General features: G+C 52.2%; 3 protein-coding genes across 8 annotated transcripts in view; 2 read left to right on the top strand and 1 right to left on the bottom strand.

The window, feature by feature from the left end:
- The window catches only part of LOC117220889 (uncharacterized), a 4,849-nt gene extending 4,483 nt beyond the window's left edge, over window positions 1–366 (top strand). The window contains exon 8 of the mRNA XM_033471327.2: window positions 21–366. The gene's annotated coding sequence lies outside the window, so the exon portion shown is untranslated. The remainder of the gene's footprint in view (window positions 1–20) is intronic.
- On the bottom strand, window positions 351–21,559 carry LOC117220884 (apoptosis-resistant E3 ubiquitin protein ligase 1). Of its 6 annotated transcripts, XM_033471314.2 has the most exons (14): window positions 21,413–21,558; window positions 20,776–20,966; window positions 5,881–6,037; window positions 5,584–5,789; window positions 4,981–5,180; window positions 4,678–4,915; window positions 4,434–4,603; window positions 4,175–4,355; window positions 3,881–4,092; window positions 3,546–3,812; window positions 3,081–3,446; window positions 2,701–3,015; window positions 2,369–2,631; window positions 351–2,283 (listed from the first exon to the last, which is right to left on the bottom strand). In XM_033471314.2, exons 2-14 carry the CDS (start codon window positions 20,945–20,947, stop codon window positions 2,181–2,183), a joined length of 2,850 nt encoding a protein of 949 aa, XP_033327205.1. In that variant the 5' UTR covers window positions 20,948–20,966; window positions 21,413–21,558; the 3' UTR covers window positions 351–2,180. The 6 variants fall into 6 exon arrangements, with proteins under 6 accessions (XP_033327205.1, XP_033327199.1, XP_033327197.1 ...); XM_033471308.2 differs by having other exon boundaries at window positions 2,369–3,015; window positions 21,413–21,559; XM_033471306.2 differs by having other exon boundaries at window positions 4,175–4,603.
- LOC117220890 (uncharacterized) lies at window positions 6,109–10,399 on the top strand. The gene is made up of 3 exons (XM_033471328.2): window positions 6,109–6,336; window positions 7,013–7,491; window positions 7,738–10,399. Exons 1-3 carry the CDS (start codon window positions 6,246–6,248, stop codon window positions 8,083–8,085), a joined length of 918 nt encoding a protein of 305 aa, XP_033327219.2. The 5' UTR covers window positions 6,109–6,245; the 3' UTR covers window positions 8,086–10,399.

The raw sequence follows: 21,559 nt of genomic DNA, 5'->3' as shown, positions 1-21,559 counted from the left end.
AAAAATTACCCGAATTCCAGGTGTAATTACCTGTCCGAGTTTCAAAGTTTTCTTTGGAATGGAATGTTCCCTGAAGTGGTACACTTCGAAGTCTGACGACGACGCCTGTTCAAAGGTGACGAGACGAGCGTCGAGGAGAGAAAGGACCAAGGAGGATCGCGAGAGAATTTCTTTCTTACATTGGCGTTTTTTCTTGCCGCGGAGATTAGGATACTTTATTTTTATAACTTCTTTTTTTTTCTTTTTTTTTTTTTAAAAAAACCATTTTCTGATATTAGAAATGTTACGATTCGCTGAAACAACGTATCGCCGATGGGATGAGAATGGCTGAAATAAATATCGATGTCGTGTGCTTTTTGAAATCTATATTTTACACTTTTCTGTTGTAACATGATAGAGCGTTAAAAATAAGGTACCGTCAGCATCGCCGTGCATTAGATAATAACTAAATCGTTTCTCATTGCAAATCAATAACAAACACATTTACATAACCGGTAAATATGTATATACATGCGTTCGTGCGGCCGAGCGCGTTTTACATAACGTCTACGCGTTTAACGCTACCGATAAAAACTGAAAACGCATATATATATATAACAGGGCGCGATACCCACGGTATATTATTTTTTGGAAACACGTCACGACAGGTGTGGCGGTTAACTCTAAGTAACCCACGAGCGACGCAAACAAATACGCCGTGTATGATCACAATTCTCATTATTGTGTATCTTAGATACAAGATAAAATTACGATTCCACGGTTCGTTCGGTTAACAATCGTCATCGTCGCGATGCCTCTCGCCGATCGTGGTTGATCAGGGCACGAAATTTCATTGGAAAAATTCGTTCGTTATCACAATACGAACACATTCTCGTGTTCGAGCATATACGATCGCTGGAGACGGTGTGTGTGGTTGTAATACACGCTTGTGATTCTCGCTAGTTCTCCCTAGGTATTCTCTGCAGTTCGATAGACATATCGCTACTGTTCGAAGAAAGATGTTACAGGAGAGAAGAAAGAAAAAGGGGAAAAGAAAATCTCGGATGCGCGAAATTTCGCGACAGTCCGTTTTCTACTGTACGCGCTAAGTCAACAAATTGCCGGGACGACGGGTTCGCGTCTACGGTGAAGTCTATGTCGTCGTCCCTCGCGTTTGGTTCCGATTATGTGTTTTCTGATCATGTATCGCGTCGATCGGGGGTGTTTCTCGAATGCTGTGCGTCCAGCACGAGAACATGCGCGTGACGATGATATGGAAGAGGCACGAGGGTACGTCCTCGAGATCGAATGAGAATTTATCTTTCGTCGTGTCCGCTTTCTCGACGACTGGCCGAGGAATACTCTCAGACTGTACAGGCAAAAGTCTACTCTTGTCTATTTCAGGCAACTACATACAAAAAGAACTTGCTCGGATCCGTTCGCCGCCGTGTCCAGTCAAACATTCCTCTTACTATTCGTTTACTCCCAATTTAACCTGTTAACCGGGGAAGACGAGCTATCTCGTCGATCATTCGCCTATCGCCTACAGCCTAACGCCTATCGTCTCTTCCCCTCGTCTATTCACCTAAAGGCTCTCGTCTCGTTCTAACGTCTGCGCTAGCTATACGTTCCTTTGCCGGATACATCGGTCTTAATTAACGCTTTCGTATTAGTTCATCTCCGATCGCGTTCGCACGGATCTTCGTGGTAGAAAAGTCAGCCGGTTAACAGGTCAACGCGTAACAACATAATCTAATACGTTAACCTACGACAAATCTCGATAATCCAGCGATCCGGATGTTCCGTTTGGGGGAAGGAGGGGGGGATCGCCGTTTCCGTGTCGCCGTTTTATAAAAACCGCGGCCCAAGTAAAAATATTCAATATATCGCCGTTTTATGTTTTCGAACGATTCGATTGTTCTCTGGTTGTTCTTCGGGCAGAACGGAAAAGACTTTGATCATTCGAACAACTGTCCCCCGGTGTGTATCCGGGTGTATCAAAACGCGTTGCGACGGGGTTCCCCTCTGTTTCGCGCACTCGACGAACACGCGAGTGAAAAAGAGCGTCACGTCTCGGAGTCGCAACTCTGTGGTTGGCTATAAACGAAAAATAATCGACAAATAAATACAACCGTTTTTTAATGATCATTCGCGTGTGTTTGGGTTGTGACTAGATACGATCGAACGTTGAATCTCTTCGTTTAGGACATGCCGAAGCCTTCGGTACCCTCGCTGATCGCTAATAGCAGAGCTCTCTCGAAGTGATCGTAACACTCGTAGTCGGGTAAGCAGAGTTGATTGAAGCTGCAAAAGGAAACAACAAGAATCATCAGCATCGTTTTGCTCGTCAATCTCGCCGCGTGTAAACATCGGAATTGCTTCTGCATACCATGTGTGCGCCGTAGGTAGGTTAGCGAAAGTCGGTGCAGCTGTGATCTGAAACCGCGGGTTCAGCTGTTGAAATCCGCCGGGCGGTAATTGCGAGCAGCCTGTGGTGAACTGCAGCAGCCGGGCCATTTCCTCCTGGGTGAAGTTACTGACCGCGGTCCAGAACCAGTCGAGAACACGCAGGAACTCCGGGGAGCTTCCGTTCGCGATGTGGTGTGCCCGTAAATCTGCCACGCTATACTCGCCGGTTCCGCAGAGCAGCAGCTGCGACGCGTAAACGGATGAGCAAGGGTTTCTATAGACCTTTCGAGAACCGCTATTACTTTTTTTTACCTCGAGTTCGTTCTCGTCGAAGATACCCAGCAGATTGTCAGGGATCAGCTCGTTCAGTCCGCGCAGGAAGTACTCGACCTCGTTCCTGATGGAACTGGCGAGCCTGTGCTGCGCCAGAGCGTCCAGATACCGCAGCTTCGTCTCGTTGACCACGCGGATCTTGCTGCCTCCTGGTATTAACTCTGCTACCTTCAGTAATTGACCGTCGTTGTCGTATTCCTCCTCCACGAAGTACAACTCCATCTCCTCCACGTCGTTCTCGAGGATGTACTTGATCTTGCTCAGGTAGAGATCCGGGTCGTCTTGCTCGAAATACTACGGTAAACAGAGTAATTGTAATAGATAGATATTGTAACAATAGGAAGATGGGATCATCGTACCTTATAGTGGACTCTGAGGCCGATAATCTGAGCGAGGAAGGATCTGGTGAATCTGGCGCGCACCAGTTGACGGTAGAAACCGCCCAGGGCGGACTCGAAAAGGCATTTGCCGACTATGCGACCGGCGAACTCGTAATGCTTCAGCTTCAGATGCGGCGGCCTCTTATTGTTGGGATGGACCAAGGCTTGCGGTGACTCGCCGAAGCAAGCGAACAGCCCGTTTCCAGGATCGAACAGCGCGGCGCAAATCAACTCGAACCATTCTCGCCTGACTCCGCCCCAATCGACGCCCTGTTCACCTTGGAAGGTGATCTCGAAGTTCCTGCACCAGTCGCTCACGGAGAAACCCTTGGTGACTTTCATAGACTACGGGGAAAACGATATATTAGACTGTTCTCCATAGGCTCTCCATACAGTAAATTCTCCTCGAGTCTCGTCGTCGACTTCCCCTTTTACTTTACTTACCGATTCTAGAAGCTTGTCACGCTGGACCTTCATCGAGAGTTTCTCGTGATAATGCTTCTGATGATGCTTTCGCACCTCATGGTAAAAGAAGTCTTGCTTGTCGGCGAACGTCTCGCTTCCGCCGATGTTCTTGAGCAGAAACAGGGTGAAGGTAGCAGCTATGATGTCTCTGTAGAGAGAAATTAACTCGACCGGCGGCTGGCATCCGTCGTCGATCGAGAACGAGTCGTAACCGTCGTATTGGCTGCTCGAACAATTAAAGTGGAACTGAAAGACGTCGTATACACAATCACCGGTGGTGTCCATTGGATCTCGGGGCGTTTCTTGATGCTCACCTTGGTCGACGGGCAGAGCCTGAACGTGACGAGCCTCTTCGGTATGATCTTCAGCAGGTACTCCTTGATGGTGAGCTGCTTCGGCGAGATGAAGCAGACCACCTTCCTCGGCTTGGAGAACCGCTCGCCCTGCATGCCCAACAGCTTCGCCGCGTAGCAGATGTCCGGGTCCTTCGAGGCCACGTTGGTGTGCACCATCCTCGCGACGTCATCTGTCGAACAAACTCGAATTAACCAGCGCCAGGTCGGAGACAAGGCACCCGCCGCCTCGTAGTTCCGCAGACTCTCTCGTACTCTCGAGCGCGATGATGTCGAAGTCGCCGTTGTGCAGCTGCAGGCCGGACAGACTGACGGTCGCGTGGTAGCAGCCGCTTTTCGGGAAGCTGACCTTGACGCGGATTCGCTGATTCGGAGAGTCGTAGTCCAGCTGCACGCTGCAGTTAGTCGCGGCCGACTTGTCCACCGTGTTGCCGATCTGCCGAAGCAACGAGTTATCGTTCGACAAACGATTCCCGACCAACTGACCGATTCGTCCGTGCGCCGCGTGTCTTGCCTGAGTAATGTTGACTCGGTAGCCCTCGGTGGGCTTGTCGCCGGGCCCGAATATGCACAAGTTGTCGTACTCGTCCCGCGGCTCTATCGTCATGCTATGAGGGAATCCGGCTGTACAAACCACCGTGGAGCTTTGTCGAACGAAGATGGTCTTGTTTGGGTCCGGAGGGCCTGGAACAAACCGAGTCCTATGATAGCAGCCTTGCGGGAGACAGTCGATAGAGAACCGAGGACCACGACCCTACCGGGTAGGAAACTCTTAAGAAACGGGCTGCCTCGCACGTGGCAGGTCCCTATCAGCACGGCTATGCGATATTGTCCAGCATGGCGGACGGTGAATTTGACGACTGCGGTGTTCGCGTCCATCGGGTCGGTGCCACCCAGTTCTATCAGGGTCGCGACCCTCCGGGAGCCCTCCGACACGTCGACTATCAGGTTGTCCTTGTCGCAGATCGGGTACGGCTGGCCGTTTCGTTGGTAAAACTGCGGGCAGAAGACAGGAGGATTCGAGAGAACGGACTTTCTCCCAGGGATCGACGGGGCTGTACCTTGACGGTGAAGGTCATCGTCTCGCCCACCAGCTGCGGCTCGTTCCACTTGAAGTGGACCAGACAGTTCCTCGGCAGCAGATACTTGCCGGTGACGTATTGCAACAGGGTGCGCTTCGCTTCCGGTGCCAAGGCTGGCTGGGTCATCGCAGCCAGGATCACCAGGCCCGCCATAGACACGGAAACGACCAACATTCCACCTAACGGAGCGTACCGAATTAATGATACGGTGTGTAGGATTCTTGATTCGATTCGATCTACAGTAAATTCTCCCTGATTTTCCTTTAGCTTTTCAACAAAAATGCGCAATTTAAAAAGAGGAGACTATAGGGCTATAGTCAGACTATAATTATACTTATAGTTATATTACCTATAGTAAGGAATAATAATATAATTATAATAATATAGCAAGGAATAATCGCACCTCCACTTTCCAAATTGTTCATTTTTGTTTACAAGCAGAGGGACGGTTGGAGAGAATTTACTGTATTATGTAACAGCCAGTTAGCACCGCATATTGTCTAAGTCCGTTCAAACAAGACAATGGCTAAACGGAACCGACAATTTCTCATAGGCGGAGGCCTGGTTAAACGGTCAAGCTACCCCATGTCCACGCGTGTTGATGTTGGCTGTTCTTGACCACGGCGCTCCACAGATCTGCCTTGAGCGTCTCCAAGTCCTCCTTGGACGTGGGTAAAGTCTGTCTGGCTTCTCTCCATCGCGGCAAGTCCTTGCCAAGAGCTGCCCGCGCCGCGTTGTCCTCCACCCAGTAGACGTCCTCCAAAGACATAACCTCCATCTGCATCAGCCTGCGAGAAGAGGTTACAAGACCAGGCTCTGATCGATATCGTTTCGAATGCAAGACAGAAAAAGTCTCTGGATCGAGAGACGATCGCTCACTTTTGATAATAGTTGTGCAGGCCATGGTCTTGCAGCCACTCGAGGAGGACCAACCTCTGCAGCAGCTGGCGCGCGGCGCGTTGCAGGCGTTCCTCATCCTGTGCCGGAAGCTGCGGTAGCGCGTCGACGTCGCCGCAGCTCGCGAGGGACGAGATCCCTGAAACAGAACCACACGTAATTCGATTTCAAAGCGAAACAATCGTTATCGGGATTTTTCTAATTAGCGGCCGGGACCGAGGCAGATAGGCCGCGTATCTTCGGTCGAATGCGGGAAGCGGTTTCGTCAGATAAACCGGAACTGTCGCGGCATTTCCGCGCGCTCGTTGTCATTCCGTGGTGCGTCGCGAGTACGTCGAGCCGCAAAGATGCGTTCCAAGTTGTTCCACGTTCTCCTGTTCGTCGCCGAGCGCGTCGTCGCCGCGCTGGCGATATGCACCGTGACCAGACACGAGAGAGGTGAGCCACAGACAATTTTCAATCGGATATAGAGTCATAAATAACTTACAATGCAGCCGGGTAGAATAGCAAAATTACAAAGAAAAAGTATTTCAGTCATATGGTTTAGTAAATTAGTCTCTCTATCATCTAAAAAAAAGTTCAAGTCATTTAGTTCAGTTTTAAGATGGTTATTGCGTTTTAAAAGGTTATGTCAAGGTTAGTTCGAACACTTTTGTGGGGCACTGTATCCAGGGTGTCCCAAAATTATGGTAATTTCGGGAAATGGGGGGTTCCTGAGGTAATTCGAAGCAACTTCTTCCTTTATTTTCAATTTTCTCCGAGGGCATCGTCCATGAAGTTATTAACAAAACACACTGACCAATGAAATGCGAGCTCTGGACCGATCCAACGAACGGTCGGTGGCTCAGTTTAGCTCATTGGTTCCACCGTCTCGCACCAGCCGATCTCGCTTCTCATTGGTCACCGTTTTCCGTTAATAACTCGTGAACATAGCCACGGATTGCAATTTCGCCGAGGAAAAAATTACTCGAAATGACCTCAGGAACCCCTGAATTCCCGGAAAAAGGATAAATAAAGAGAACGTCTGAGAAAAGAGCGTAAGTTATTTGTGTACTCGATCCATTAGTAATCGACTTCCGCGAATGCGACTCATTTCTGCCCGCCATTTTCTTAGATTTTGGCGACCGCGTTCAGTGTCAGAACACGAGCCTGGCCGCCCTGGCGAACGTGAACTCGTCGGAGGTCGCCGCATTGATGATCTTCCAGTCGAACTTGGCCGTGATTCCTGGATCGGCTTTCGCCCGTTTCTCCAGGAGTCTGAATTCGTTGAACATCCACATGTGCCGGCTGAGGAACATTAGCGCGGACGCGTTCCATGGGCTGGCCAAGCTGAAGAAGCTGAGCCTTCCGAATAACAACATCTCGTCGGTGAAGGAGGAGTGGTTCAAGGACACGGTGTATTTGGAGCAGCTGGACTTGTCCTACAACCGAATCGACCGGCTCAACCCGGCGATATTCTCGAGGATGTTGCTTCTGAAGCGTCTCGATGTCCGGGAGAACCGTCTGACGTGCTTGGACTGGACCAGCCTGCCCGGCGGCATCGAGAAGGTCTACTTCTTCGGTAACCCGTTGACCTTCCTCTGCCGCGGCAAGGTATGATCAGACAGCTCGATCGAACCGAACGGAACAGATAATAGTTACCGATTGGCAACTATAAAAATAATAATTAATAATCGTATCTCCTCTTCACCCACATAGTCCAATTACTGTGTTCTTCTTCTTCTTCTTCTTCTTCCTTCGGGAAGAACGCGTCCCCGTTCCGTTCGTCCGGCCGCGACGACACCGTTCTCTCTATGCGTCTCGAGTAACCTTTTGCGTATCGATTTGGGAACGGTGCAGCTAACGCTCTGGATGCGGGACCACGGGGTGAGCTACAAGACCGGAGCCAGCGACGCGAAGGAGGCATGGCTGGACAAGCTGCTTTGGCTCTGCGCCATCGACGACTCGGCCGTCGCCGGGTCCGAGCTGCTGATCAAGGAGTGCTTGCTCCTGAATCTGTTCGAGCAGCTGAAGACCGGGCTGACCACCGCCGAGTCTTATCCGCTCCAAATTTCTTACGACTGCGCGGATGCGATGGATCGTCTGATGGTCTGCGCGGCCAAGGAGTCCGAGGATGCCGGACCTTCGACGAACGCGCGTTTCGTCACCAATCTATTGCTGTATCTGCGAGAAGCCAGGTCCAGCTAGGAGAGAAGTCCGGGGCCTGTCGTTGAAACGTTTCGCTCCGTCGACATCTGCGGGTCGGTCTCCGGACCGCAGATACAGCGGTGGGAATAATTATACAGAGTGTCCCATAATTATGTTAACGCCCGGGAGCGGATGATTCCTTAGGCGATTCGAAGTAACTTAATTAAGTTAGAAGCGTGCCCGATGAAACAGGAAAATCTCGAGCGAATCTTAAAACTTGCTAATATTTAACTTCTTTTTGTGAAAATTGGGTCGTTGAACGCAACTGCTTTCTCGCTATCTTCATTTCACACGTCACAGTATTCTTGGTACTACGCGTAGCGATATTATATAATATCGATATTTTTTACAATATTATAATTTATATATTATCGCCGAGGAAAAAGTTACTACAGATCGCCTCAGGTGTTAACATAATTATGGGACACCCTGTAGACTCGAAGTAACTTTTACACTTTCAGTGATGTTCCAACGAAAGCTTAACAACTTAACATCTGTAAAAAGTTACTTCGAGTTTATAAATTGTTCGCAGCACTGTAGACGGTCTCTCTTTTAGCTGTATATTTCCCTGTATATTTAAAGAAAAACTTGACAAAATATCGTATCTGTATATTTCTATATTATAATGAATAGAAAACAGAAATATACGAAGATGATATTTTGTTAGGTTTCCGTTCGGATATCGGTGACGATGTAAAAGCCGCTTCGAGTCTACAGTTATGCACACACCACTGTATCTGAAATAAAGTTTCGTGCTCTGCGCATCGGTTGGCTGCGTGTTACATACTCACCGGAAGGTGCACTGCCGCTGGGCCGCAGCGACATGCCGATCGACGATATCTCGTCGGCAAACAGATGACTGACGCGCTGTCCATTCCGGCAGGCGGGATTTTTGTCCGGCATTATTTCTCGCGGCTTGTTCTGGCTCGCCACCGTTTATCGACTAACAGGGCACATTCCTTTTCGTTCACCGTCGCATCGCTCGCCGCGTCACGAGGTCATCTTTAGTCCCCGAAACAGTCACACAGAAGCGGGGCTTGAAAACTGTCGCGACATCGATCCCGGCACGCGAAACGGTTACGCTTCGTTTCCGATAACAGTTATAAATGCAGTAATTTCTCTCTAATTCGCTCTCGGATCGCGCACGCGTTTTTATAGTTATCGATTGTCAACTACTGTAAAAACGAGAGCCGTAAGGCTCGGTAAATCGTGTCTTCTCTTACCAAATTATCTATTTTTCTGCGCAAATTAGGGAGAAATTATTGTAGACTGCGAATCTTCTTCGCGACCGTTTCAACCGGAACCTTTGCGCAACAGTTTCAAACGGTTACTTTCGGAACCGTTTCAAGCCCTGCAAGTCTCCCTTCAACGCCGCAACTACCGCAGCCGTTGCTTTTCTCGTTTACGAGTCGTCGGGATCAGAGTGACCGCGGTGTGTGTGTATGTGTGTGTGTGTATGTCAATACAGTAATTTCTCCAGAAAATGCCAAATTTCGGGTTGCTGTAAATTTCCCTGTGCTAGTATTACGCCTATGTAATTTATTGCAACGGATATGGCACGCGATGCGAATTCCCGGAAGACAAAATGGTCTGTTTGTCTTCGAATCGTGGCGTGTGGCCTTCAAATTGCCTTCAAATCGTGTCACGTGACCTCCGAATCGCGTAGAAAATTAGAAAAAAGAAATGAGAAAAAATCGTTTTTCTTCTGGTATCACTATGCATTGCGCTTTTCTGCCGCATGCCTCGAGTTTCTACAAAAACGAGAGCCGCGAAACTCGATTCCGACCTCCAAACACATTTCTGGGAGAAATTATTGTAGTTCCAGCGTTAAACAACGTTCACCGATAAATAGCGATCGGTCGAGATCTCGCTCGTGCAACGAGCGACGTAGGCCGAAGAATCGTTAGAAGAAAATTGGCCGGAATTCCGTGACGAATACCGTCGGCAAATACCGCGGCCGTGTTTGCGCGCGCACAAAGGGGATGATGCTGCGGACCGGCATTAATCACTCCGCCGCGGTGAACAATGGGGGATTGTGCCCGCTAACGAAATGTGATTAATTCCGATTATTAGTCGAGCGAAACCGGAGAGGTCGCGGCTGCGAAAAGCTTTCGCGATTTCCATAGCGGTTTCGGTCATTTGTTCCCGGCCGCCGGAAGGAAGTTCGGCAATTCGCGATTCGCGTGAAAGGGCAACGGCCCGTCGATCAATCGTCGTTCCGCTATTGTTCCATCGTCGCGCAGCGGTCGATCTAGCCGAAAAGCCGTATTGGCGTAAAAAATCCGATGAAATATATGATCAGAATTTGTCCATATTTTCAGTCGTTTTGTTCCAAATCAGCGTAATGCAAGTTCGCCTTTGCTTAACAAATTCTATACAATTACGAATACAATTCGTTCAAGATAATTCTGCTCTTTTATTTAATTCGATTTCTTGAGAAAATTGCTTTTTGTTTACGAGCTGTCGGAAAATTAGGTATAATTTACAGTATTCTGAAGCGAGTTCTACTGTGAAAAAAGTGGCGTCCAATTCGAGTACGGGAACCCATGGGAAACATTTCGGCGAGCTATTTGGCTAGTCCCGCGATCGTATCCTCGATGCCCGGCGGATTATATTCCGCGTGGATTCGCCGCGCGAATCGCGAACAGCGAATCCAGGTCGGTCGTCTTGCGCGCGCGGCGAAGTAGGGAAAATCCAATCGGCGGAGGCAAGAAGAATGAATCTCCGCGGCTTCTGGCGCGTTCAAATTTCAGGATTAAGCCGAGGAAAGCGGGCTAGGTTGCAGGAAGCGGTCGCTCCGGGGCCGGTGTATTACTTTTGCCCGCGCTGACCCAGATCCGGGGGCCGCGCGCGCCGGAAAAAAGAGATTGATAGCGGCTCCGACGATTCCCTATTGTCCTGGGGCACGCTCCGCGCCCCGCCGCTCGGCCCCGGCCGATTAACGGCGTCGATTAAACGATCGCCGATGGCCGATCGATCGGACAACCGGCCACGGTTTAATCAACGACCGCGGCGCGGCGGCGATGCCGACACGCTGCACGCGAATTAAACGCTGCCGAAACCGGGTCAAGAGTCCAGCCGAGGTCGACCAAGGGTCGTCGTACCCGCTTCGCCCGCCCCGCTAGAGTCGTTCCGCGTGCGCAATTTATCGGCAATTGGCCCGCGAGAAAAAAAAAACGATCGTCGACCGTGCCGAAACCAACCGGAAGAGTCAGCCCCGCTTGTTAATCGATAACCGTGCACCGCGATAAATCGCGGTGATCGTCCGCCGAGATCCGAAATCACCCGGACTTTTCACAAACTGCCCGGTTTTACCGAGGGCATCGGTTGTTGCGTCGGAACGACGCTAATTCGCGGACGGGTTTTCGAGCGACAGACTGCCGATCGTTTCTGCGAACCGATGCATCCGCGAGATTCTCTCTCTCTCTCTCTCTCTGTGTGTGTGTGTGTGTGTGTGTGAGAGAGAGGGAGAGAGAGAGAGAGAGAGAGAGAGAGAGAGAGAGAGAGAGGGAAGAGAATGCGTCTTTGACCTGGTTTGCACGAGGATACTTGTATCTCGATACGTTGTTCAATGCGAGCAAAAGTATCTGTGCTAAACGCTCCCATTGAATGATCAGGTTGTTCGAATATAAAATAGTTAATTTTTCGACTCTTTTACGTGAATTCAGTGAAACGAACTCCATACAATGTAGAACGAACTTTCAGAACAACATGATACATACACCGCGTCTCTCGTCTATAAAACCACCAAAAAATGTTCAGTTTTGATACAGAGCAGTTAATATAACAATAATTAGCTAATATATAATACTAAGTAGACTGCGGGTCTTTGGGCAAAATCAAAATCGTATTCATTAGTTGCAAAATGCGGAAGCTGTGACATTCTTGACACAAATAAATATAATAATTTAGTTTCATTTTTCTTTACCGCATAAAATTGATATCTTTTGAGAGAAATTTCTCGCCGCAGTCTCGAACATGTCCATATACCTACTTCGCTCGTTGTTGTATCAACCGCAATATACAAAGGCTGAACATTTTCCGACGGTTTTATAGTTACGGGACGCAGCGCTGTTTCGTTCGAGAACAACGAGTAATAATGCACGCGTTTTTTTACGGTCGGTATTTCTCGTACTCCGGTACCGCGATACAATTACGCTCGTGTGAGACGGGTCTCCGCGGTCCGGCTGTGTGTGTTCCGGCGTGCGATCGCGGGTAGTGGAGGGGGGAAGCAGAGAGAACATCCGCAGTGAGCCAATAGCTCGCTGTGTCGCGGCGGAGACACGAAAACTGCGCCGGATCTCGGCGACGGTGTTGCGGAAGAAGCTCGAGGAATAAGCGTTCCATTAGCGACCGCGTCAAAGGCCGGCGGTGCTCGAGTGTCTCAAAGGTGAAAAGGAGGGATCCCTTCGCGGAGGGTACACTCCGCCGCCCTTTCTCTCGCCGCTCCCCCACTTCTCGCAGCCTCTCGGCTCTTCCTTTTCCGCGGGAACAAAAAACGAGAAGAGCGTGGAGAAAGGAAAGAAGTCGCGGGGCCGGCACAATGGAGGAATCAACCGCGAAACGCGGTGACCTCGCGTGGACTCTTGACCTTTTCTGAACGGATATCCTTCGCCGGCATTGCTTCGTGCTAACGATCCTTTCGACGCCGAGAGGGGCGGTAGAGGCGAGCGAGGGTGCTCCGGGGGTGGGAGGCCAGGGAAACCAGGGCATACGTATGTCATACATTCTCATGATTATGCATGAGAGGGTTGCCGGTTATACGAAGGTAGGACAGATCGATTCCGCGTTTCCCTGCGCGACTCTCTCTCTCTCTCTCTCTCTCTCTCTTATGCCCCCCCCCCTCTCTATGTCCGACGTTCCACGCGATCACCCTTTCAGCCAATTATTTACCGTGTGCCGATCGGTAGTAGGCTACAAGGGGCGAAATGTCCAGGACAGTGGACCCGGACGACCGACGACAGGTGCTGCGGCAATGAATAAAAGTTGCAACGGCGGCGGTAATCGAAACGGATAATCGATGCGCTGCCGCCGCCGCTGTTCGCTCCCATGATATGTTTTTCAGCGTTGCAACTTTTATGCGCAACTCTGCGGAATCGTTCGCGGTTTAAGGGTATAATAACCGTGTAATAACCAGTTGGTCGATCGGACTCTATACCAGCGGGCAGGTGAACGAGGAGATTACCGGGTCGTATCGCGGGTCGCTCGTCTCGTGGGTGTTTCTAATTGGTCGGGCCGTGTCCGCGGGGCCCTACTTGACGGACTCGACCCTGAGTCGCCGTGGAATAGAGTCGCGAAAGTATTATACTCGGAGGAACTTTCCCGAGGACCGAACGGCGGCACACATTCGAGCCGTTAACTTCCTATTGCGGTCCAATTTCTAGACGACTTTCGAAGTTGATTCTAGGTCTCCGGCTGAAATCGCGCCGCTTCGCGGTTTACATAATCCTTGAAGAGCTTCGGATCATGCCGACGGCGCCGGTTGTTTTTCCGCGGCGAAGTTATCCGTTCTCGTGATCTCGTGTGGGTGACAAACGGGATTGATTTAACCCTGTTCTCTCTCTCTCTCTCTCTGCTCGGATCTATGCTACTCGAAACGGCGCCGACGAAAACAGCGGGACTCGTAACGACGCTGCACGAGCAAATTATACTTTAATTGCGTCATCGTTTGCGACTCTGGAAATCTTCAACGAAGAAGTTTAGGAAAATTCAGAGAGTAACTTCGAACCCCTTAGAATCTGCATGCAGAATACCGTTGGAGCGAAGATGGTGGTTTCCGCGAAATAAATTCGCAAAGCCGGGTCGACCGGGCGGCCCCTGTGAGCAGGCAACCCGCCAGCGCCGCGCGAGTTCGGTCGCGTTTCGACGGCGTTCCGCTATAGATCCGATCGATATCGACGCCCAGAGTCGGGCAGTAATCGATTATGTTGCTCTTTTAATTGTTTCTAGAACATCGTTTCATTGATTAGAACCCGTTATCGAGCTCTCAAGTGTATCAAATTAATTGTTCATTTTATTCTTATCGCGACAATATTGGTTTCTCGAACAAGAATAATCGACGGAGCGTGACGACGGAGGGTGAATCATGATTGCTCAGCAATCGCAATCATCAGTCACGGACATTATTTCAGATTAGTCGTAAACGTTGATCATTGATCGGATTACTTTGCACCCAACTCTGTCGACGCCCACGCGGTGCTCCCGTCGGAGAGCGAATGTCACGGCGAAGACGGTCGCGTGGGCGGCGATGGATCGCGTGAACGTCGTCGGCTCTTTAGGTTTTCGATCGCGCAGCGCGGAGCGAAGCGAGACGGAGCGGAGCGGAGCGACGCGGCTTGACACTTCTTAACGGCAATTAATGTCCCACACGCGTCCGACGGAACGGGTTTCGCGAAACGAGACGACGGGGGCGAAATTTTTTTTCTCTGCGTAGAAACACGAAAGGTTAAGGCCAGCCGCCGCTGCCGCCAAGAAAGATCAATACTTTTCCCCTTGGTCGGTGCGCCGTAGATTTCTGCACAGGGCCGAGCCGTTCAGGCCGACCCCCTCCACGGTTCTCAAGACACCGGCCCTGCGTGCCCTATCGGCCCTGCCGTGCCCCTGTTCCCTCCGATCTGCCCGGATCGCACGATCCGCCATGGTGCCCCCTCTTTCCTGCGGTCCTAATTTTTTTCCATTGCGTTCAAAATACGACAATTCCACAACGCGGTAATCTACGATACCGATGCGAGCGAAGGAGGAGAATTGCATTTTCACGAGAGCCATTCGGGAAGGCCGTCGCGCGAGAGCCCGACGCGAACGTGTTCCCGTGACAAAGTATTATACCGCGCGGTTGCCGCAATGCAGGATGCATGCGAGCTAGCTCGGGGGGCGATCCGTCGCCAAACGAGACGAATAAAAGTTGAGAAACCGATGGCCAACTTTTTTCCCCGTCGAACGAAGCGCGAACTTTCGACCCGAAAAGCGATACTTTACAATCGGATTTTACAACCGGAGGCGGCCAGCTGTTTCGCGAGCGCGAACCAAACGGTATCGAGCCGATACAACGCGACAAAAGAACAGCAATTCTCGAGGATACGGTCGCGTGCGATGTCGCCTTGCGACGTCCAATCTGGTTCGCCGGGTTCTACGGTCTCGGTATCGGATCGCCGTTACATTCCTGGTTCCGTGGTGGCTCTCCGCGACCTCTCCGTTTGTTCAACGAATTTCCGGGGCTCGAGCACGGTTTAGAAATTCAAATGGCACCGTGGCAGCCGGCGAAACTGCTCTCGAGACGGGTCCTCAGACCGTGTTACCGGAGCCCAGCACGGAACGGCATCGTTGAACTTTCGATCGTCGCGGAACGATTCCGGTTGCGGAATAAACACCGACGCGCCGGAAGCTATCGATATCCGAACGATCTTGATCCGCTGACTCGGGATCGCGTGGAAAATCGCTCTCCTCTCCCGCAACCCGTAATTGTCTAACGGAAGCGGCGCCCGCCGAGTGGAACGCGAGCGGCAGATATTCGGCAAGTCCGGCGGTAACGCAACGCTTCCGTGAGCCAAACTAATTAAGAGCCGAAGCGGTTTGGTGGCTCGCGTGCGTTATTTGAAATAATAAAGCGGACGCGATTTAAGCGCGAGCCTTGGGGATGCGGGACACGCGAGCATCGTGTCGGATTTGAATCGTCCGTCGGGCAGAGGGCGGAGGGCGGGCCGCAGCTTGTTTAATTAGAAACGTAATTCGACGGCCCCCGAGCGGATAACAGCGCGCCGCGGGCGCGATTATTTCGACGCGCCGTTGTCGGACATGCTCCGATCTTGCGCGAGCGTGGATCTCGCCGCGAGGAATCGTGCGACAACGATTCGACGATCCACCCGTCGCGGATTCTTCCTCGCCGTCGGAAGTCTGACGCGGTCCTACGGAAGCGCGTTCCTCTGTCGCTCTCGATGGATAATAGCAACCAACGCCAGGCTATTTACCCTTCCCCGCGTCTTACCTAACCATGTACGAAGTCTCGAGGCTCGAGTTGGGCTAGTGCCACTCTTGGATACACTAAACTCTCCCTAATTGATGCTTTGAGATGTTTGTCCCATGCTAATGGGACAATTTGGGAAGAGGAGGTATGATTATTTCAGTCTCGCGGCTCGTTTTCATAGTTACAATCGGTAACTATGAAAAAGAAGGCGCAAGGCTGGAGTAATCGTATCTCCTCTTCCCGAAGTGTCCATTTTCGTATACAAGTTGATTATTAGGGAGAATTTACTGCAACAACTCTTGCAAAACTCACGAACTCACAAGGCTACAAGACAACTCTCGCGAAACTATCTAGCAGTGCCCCTGGTAGGACTCTATCCACGAGACACCAGAGCACGGCTAGGCAAGACGCAGGCTGGGGTAAAAGGGCCTGGCGTGTCCCGCGTATACAAAACTACAGAGAGAAACTATGAGAGATTTACTCTGAGCTGGACACTCGAGTTTCCGCGAACTGTTCCACGACAAAGGAACGCGTCTCGTTGAGGCGGCGAAAATACACCTTGAACTCGAAACAGAGGAATGGTGAAACGTGTGGCATGTGTGCGTGTGTATCAGTCTCTGAGTGACTTACAAATTCGGATCGACTCTCCGTCCCGTCGGCGGAAGAGCGTAGGTGTCCCGCCGGCGCGGTGCGGCGTGTATGCGTGGTGTTCGCGTGACGTTTGCCAGGTGGCAACCGGAGGGAGGGATTCTCGCACCTTCGCAACGAGAAATCGCGTTGGAGGGTTCTGGCGCGGTGTCGTGCGCCCGGATCGGCTTCGAGGCGGGTTTTCTTTCTTTTTTTTGTTCCGAGGGGGTTTCCCGGGACGGGGACGAGAAACCCCGGCCGCTGTCACGGGGAGAGCGTTGTGTCGCGTTCGCGGATGGAACCGGTGGATTGTTTGTAACCGCTACGTTGGTCTACGGGAGGCTGTCGGACAGTGGGAGAATCGTCTCGGACGAGACGCGACGGGCGTGCTAAGTCTGGACCGTTGACGGACCTTTTGGTCGTTCGGCCGACGAGAAGCGAGGTACGCGGGGGATAAAGAACGGCGGCGGGTGACGGAGGTTGTGCCCGGGGTTAGGTGGAACGGGGTTGAAGAACGCGAGGAGATTTTCTACGAGCGACGCGACGACGACGACGGCGCGCGTCTACTATACCGACGACGACGGGCCAGCGTGTCAGAGGCCCAGCGAACTCGCGAACATCCGAGGCTCGTTCGCGGTGTCACCGATCTTCGCGGACAGATTCACAGGCGAACGCTTGGCCGAACTCGCAGGCACGCGGCTCGTGTGGCGGTCGACGCGGCGGACGCGCCCCCTGATACCACGCATAATGATCACTGCTCGGTCCCGGCCTCCTCCTTCGTACCGAAACCGGCAACCAAAACAAACGAACGGTTAGAAGCAAGCCCGGTTCGCACCGGGACACCGCCGACGATCGGTGCGCTGTCGGTCGCAGCTACCGATCGCGCAGCGGCCGTCGCTCGTGTTGCGCTCGCCGGGGACGAGGAGAACCTTTTCCCGGAGCTTTTCTCGGCCGCGAGGAACGGCCGAGCGGACGGCGAACCAAAGAAACAACTGTTTCGCGCGGCAGCTCCTCGTCCCGAACGTCTCAACCGCGAATTCTCGGGCGAAGAACGCGAACCTGTTTGCACGAGTCCTGCTGTGGATCTCCAAGCCGTGGCACGAGGCAAAAGCGACGATGCAACACGAGCGCAACCAGGGACTCGCGAAGGGGTAGGCCGACGATCGAGCTTTCGTTTTCCCGTCGGGCGACCACCTCTCGACGCCCGTTTCTCGACTTTTTCTCTCTCGGGAGCGATGCGACTCGACTCGACTCGTCCCGACTCGACGATCCGTACGCGCGGACTCACGCTAGACGACTGCACGCGATACGATTACGCGGCCAGAGCCACCCTCTGGCAACCCGTTCGTTCGGTCGTACCTCCCACCAGACCGGGCCAAAGAAGGAACACCACGCCACGATTGCTCCGTGCCACGCCAGCCGAACCATTCGCCTCGTCCTTCGTGTCCTGCCTCGCGATGCCTCGTCCTTTCCTGCCCCGCCGAGCCGTCCTTCTCTATTTCTACCGCGATTCCCGCCGCGCAGTGCCGCGTCGTCCCACACCACTTGACCGCTGCGTTCGCGCGCGCTCTCGACACCCTTCGAAGAGGCCACGACTTCCAGGAAGAGGCGTATAACGACACCGGGACCGTCCGCGGGTCCTCCACCCGGAGAGAATCGACTGGCGAGCGAATTCTCCGAAGCGTTTCTAGGTCGTGCAAACGGACCTCCGAACCTTTCGCTCCGGTTTCGTCGAAAACGATCGACGGATCGTTTCGCGCAAGGGTCAGGCGGAGAAGCCTCGACGAAAGAGGAGAGGCCGGGCGTCCTCGAAAGATATATTGGAAATCGTTCGCGCGAAGGACGACGGGCCGCCCGACGGTCCGCGACAGAAATTGACAGAAATTGACGAGCGAACGGCTCGTTGGTTTGGAACAGCGACGGGGGCCGGTCGATTTAATAATACGTTTCGAAATCAAGTTTTCGAGAGGCTCCTCGGCGTCGAGTTCAAGGCATTTGTCGGATCTGGGACCAGAGCTTTCCGATAATTGCGGCGCACTTGTCGTCGAATCGGAAAGAAGTGCTCTTCTGCCGCATCGGACGCCCTCGACATCTAGACATGCTTAATTCCGGCCGATCCAGGGTCGATAGGGCGAACCGACTGGCCTGCTGACGGCAGCGAACCGTTCCTCCTTTCCTCTCGATCGACCAATTCTTCCTTTTCGCCGGCACGACGGAACTTCTACCGCTCGGAAATCCTTCAAAGCCTACTCCTTTTTCTCGTGCCGTCTATCTTTCTCTCTCTCTCTCTCTCTCTCTCTCTCTCTCTCTCTCTCTCTCTGTCTCGCCGAGCTGGATTAAAATTACTGAACCGTTGGGAATATCTCTCCGTTGGGGTGACCCTATCGAAAGATTGGAAAAAGGAAGATGGTTAGAAAGAGACGAAATACACGTTGGAATCCGCGCGCGGTAGATCGATACGGAACGCGAGCCAAATAAAATATTGTTAGCGGCTGCTTTGTACAAACTATGCGTCCGGAAAGCAAAGGAACGTCCGCTGGCGAAGAACCAGAACGGATTAGGATGCGCTCGTGATTCGTGCGCGAGCATATCTTCCAAGCTTTTTCTTCGGAGACCTTGATACCGTCCAACAACGTTTCTTCTATCGGGGTCGGCCACTCGATCCCGCGGTCACGGCGGATCCTACCGACAGGGAAATACGTATCGTTAGCCCAGAGGATTCCTGCGTTGCCGGGACGGATGGCTCGTTGAGCGGACACGATTCCGGTGCCCGCGATTCGCGGGCACGTTTATTATTCAGCGGGGATACCACCGACGGGCCATTAGAGAGCCGCGCCGTTTATCGGTCAGCGTTGCAGCACGCTTTCAGCCACCGGGAGCCGCATATAAGCCGATGGACAGCGTCGGGAAAGTGGCCCGTCGGTGTGCACGCACACCCCGAAGGGCCGATCCGCTCGCGGGATGATAGGGGTGGCGGGGCAGAGCCCCACCATCGCGCGGCAAATGCAAACAGAGCGCAGTCACATTGCCGCAGCTGGGAATTTTGTAAAGCCACCCGCTCGTCCCACCAATAACGTGCTGCAAAATCCTGGCCCGAGGGCTCGAGGCGCGCAAGCGTCGACCCTCTTGGCACCGTGCGGGGCCGACGAGATAACCGTGCGGACACTGACGCAGATTTATCAGCTCTCCGGTCGGCTCCGGTCGCTTCAACCTTCCGCACACGATGCAGAGAACTTGCGGATAAGGAGGCACGAGGCGAGAGTATCGTATCGCTCGCGTTCCACTTCGTTTTCGCTGCTCGGAAGAAACATGCGCCAAGCATCTTCCAGGGGATCCTATATAGTCCGCTCGGTGTTCGAGTATTTTTTTGCTTGAAATCCCCTTTCATCGAAGACGGATGAATCGTTAATTTGTCCGAGAACGAAGCAATGTCTCCAGACTCCTCTTTAGGACGACGACGCCGCCTCGTTTCGCTCTGCTCGAGGGGCACGATGATTGCAAGCTATAGACGCTCGGCTCGAGTTCTTTGAGATGTTAATGAATCCCGAAGTGGCCGTGCTCCCGTCGAGGTAATGAATAACATTTGCGCGAGCCGACTCGCGCGGCCCCGTTGCTTCTCCAGCCTCTTGTCGCTGCATTCCGATTAATGCATTCCGGGATACCGATAGCTTCACGGGCAAGCGATAGCGCCCTGTCCTTCGTTTCGCAGTGGAATGGCACTGGCACGCGTCCGTCGACGTGTCGCAATCGCTTGTTTACAACTGATTATTCGCTGCTACGTAAAAAGAAAGCTTGAAGCAAATTTTTGTCTTGATAAAAAGTCGTTGGAAATCACTCGAACCGGTAACCGAATGTACCGGCGAGATCGAATAATCGTCGAGGAGAGGACCGATAGGATGGTGCAGCAAAGCAATAATGTCCCTACGCGGCTCGCCTCCTTCGATCTAATTAGTCAAATGGCGAAGAATCTCTTCGCGCCGGTATGCTCTAAAAATAGGAATGGTTACCGAACGATCGTCATGCATGACGCAACACGTGGCGCGTGCAAAATTAATGGGTACAACTGCCTCGGATCGGAAGTTGACGGAATTAGAATATCTGACCTTTCTCTCGGAAGAGCGATCGGTACTGTTTCAGGCCGATTTCAGCGAGCCACTGGTCCGCTTCGGTGAGGTCCCCGTTGTTTCCGGTGGCAAGCATCAGAAGTTTGCCAAGGGACAGGACCATAGAAAGGGCCAGGAACACTCCCGAGAGTACGGTCGACCATCGTGCCATTGCCCGGTTTCCGGATCATCTTCAAAATCGAACGGTCATGAGCTCGCGACATGCTGTCGCCGGTCGGGTCGTGCGCTACGTCGGAGAACCGATATAGTGACTTTTTTTCGGCACCCGCTCGAACCTCTTTCTTTCTGCAGGTTCGCCGAAATCGAATCGAATTCCCGTACGAGTTCTCGCGAACGATCCAGCCTCTCACATAGGCTCGGACCAAAAAATAATCGTCACCTGGATCGGTCCGGAGCCGTCGGCTTTCGGTAAACCGCGGACACCACTTCCGTTCGGCACTGCACTGCTTTTACAAGAGTCACTATATTTGTTCGACCGAGACACTACATATAGTCGTCGGCTGTTAACAGGTTATGTGGGTTCAGGTATTGGAGGTTATGTCGCCGCGGTGTTTGTAAACAAGGCAGGTGTCCGTCGAATGTAACTAGACGGTCGCTTACGTTAAATAGGGCTTACCACATTTTCAATAGAGCTAATCGTCGACACACCGCACGATTGACAATGCTGCGCAGTTTTATGGATGTAAGAACCGTGCGTGGTCGGACAGAATCGGGATAACTGTAGATGGAGTGACAGCTGGGGGACACTGTGAGCATCATAGGG

The sequence above is a fragment of the Megalopta genalis genome, chromosome 2 (assembly GCF_051020955.1).
Source record: "Megalopta genalis isolate 19385.01 chromosome 2, iyMegGena1_principal, whole genome shotgun sequence".
NCBI classification, from domain to species: Eukaryota; Metazoa; Arthropoda; class Insecta; order Hymenoptera; family Halictidae; genus Megalopta; species Megalopta genalis.
The sequence above is the reverse complement of the archived record's forward strand: the minus strand, read 5'-3'. Positions and strand labels throughout refer to the sequence as shown.

What these genes read in the sequence shown, in the direction of transcription:
- LOC117220890 (XM_033471328.2), top strand. Translation starts at nt 6,246, where the DNA reads ATGCGTTCCAAGTTGTTCCACGTTCTCCTGTTCGTCGCCGAGCGCGTC. An exon ending in CGTGACCAGACACGAGAGAG is followed by an intron (nt 6,337 to 7,012) that starts GTGAGCCACAGA and finishes CCATTTTCTTAG; the next exon opens with ATTTTGGCGACCGCGTTCAG. An exon ending in CCTTCCTCTGCCGCGGCAAG is followed by an intron (nt 7,492 to 7,737) that starts GTATGATCAGAC and finishes GGAACGGTGCAG; the next exon opens with CTAACGCTCTGGATGCGGGA.
- LOC117220884 (XM_033471306.2), bottom strand. Translation starts at nt 20,947, where the DNA reads ATGGCACGATGGTCGACCGTACTCTCGGGAGTGTTCCTGGCCCTTTCT. An exon ending in TCAACACGCGTGGACATGGG is followed by an intron (nt 5,181 to 5,583) that starts GTAGCTTGACCG and finishes ACGCTCCGTTAG; the next exon opens with GTGGAATGTTGGTCGTTTCC. An exon ending in CGATGACCTTCACCGTCAAG is followed by an intron (nt 4,916 to 4,980) that starts GTACAGCCCCGT and finishes TTCTGCCCGCAG; the next exon opens with TTTTACCAACGAAACGGCCA.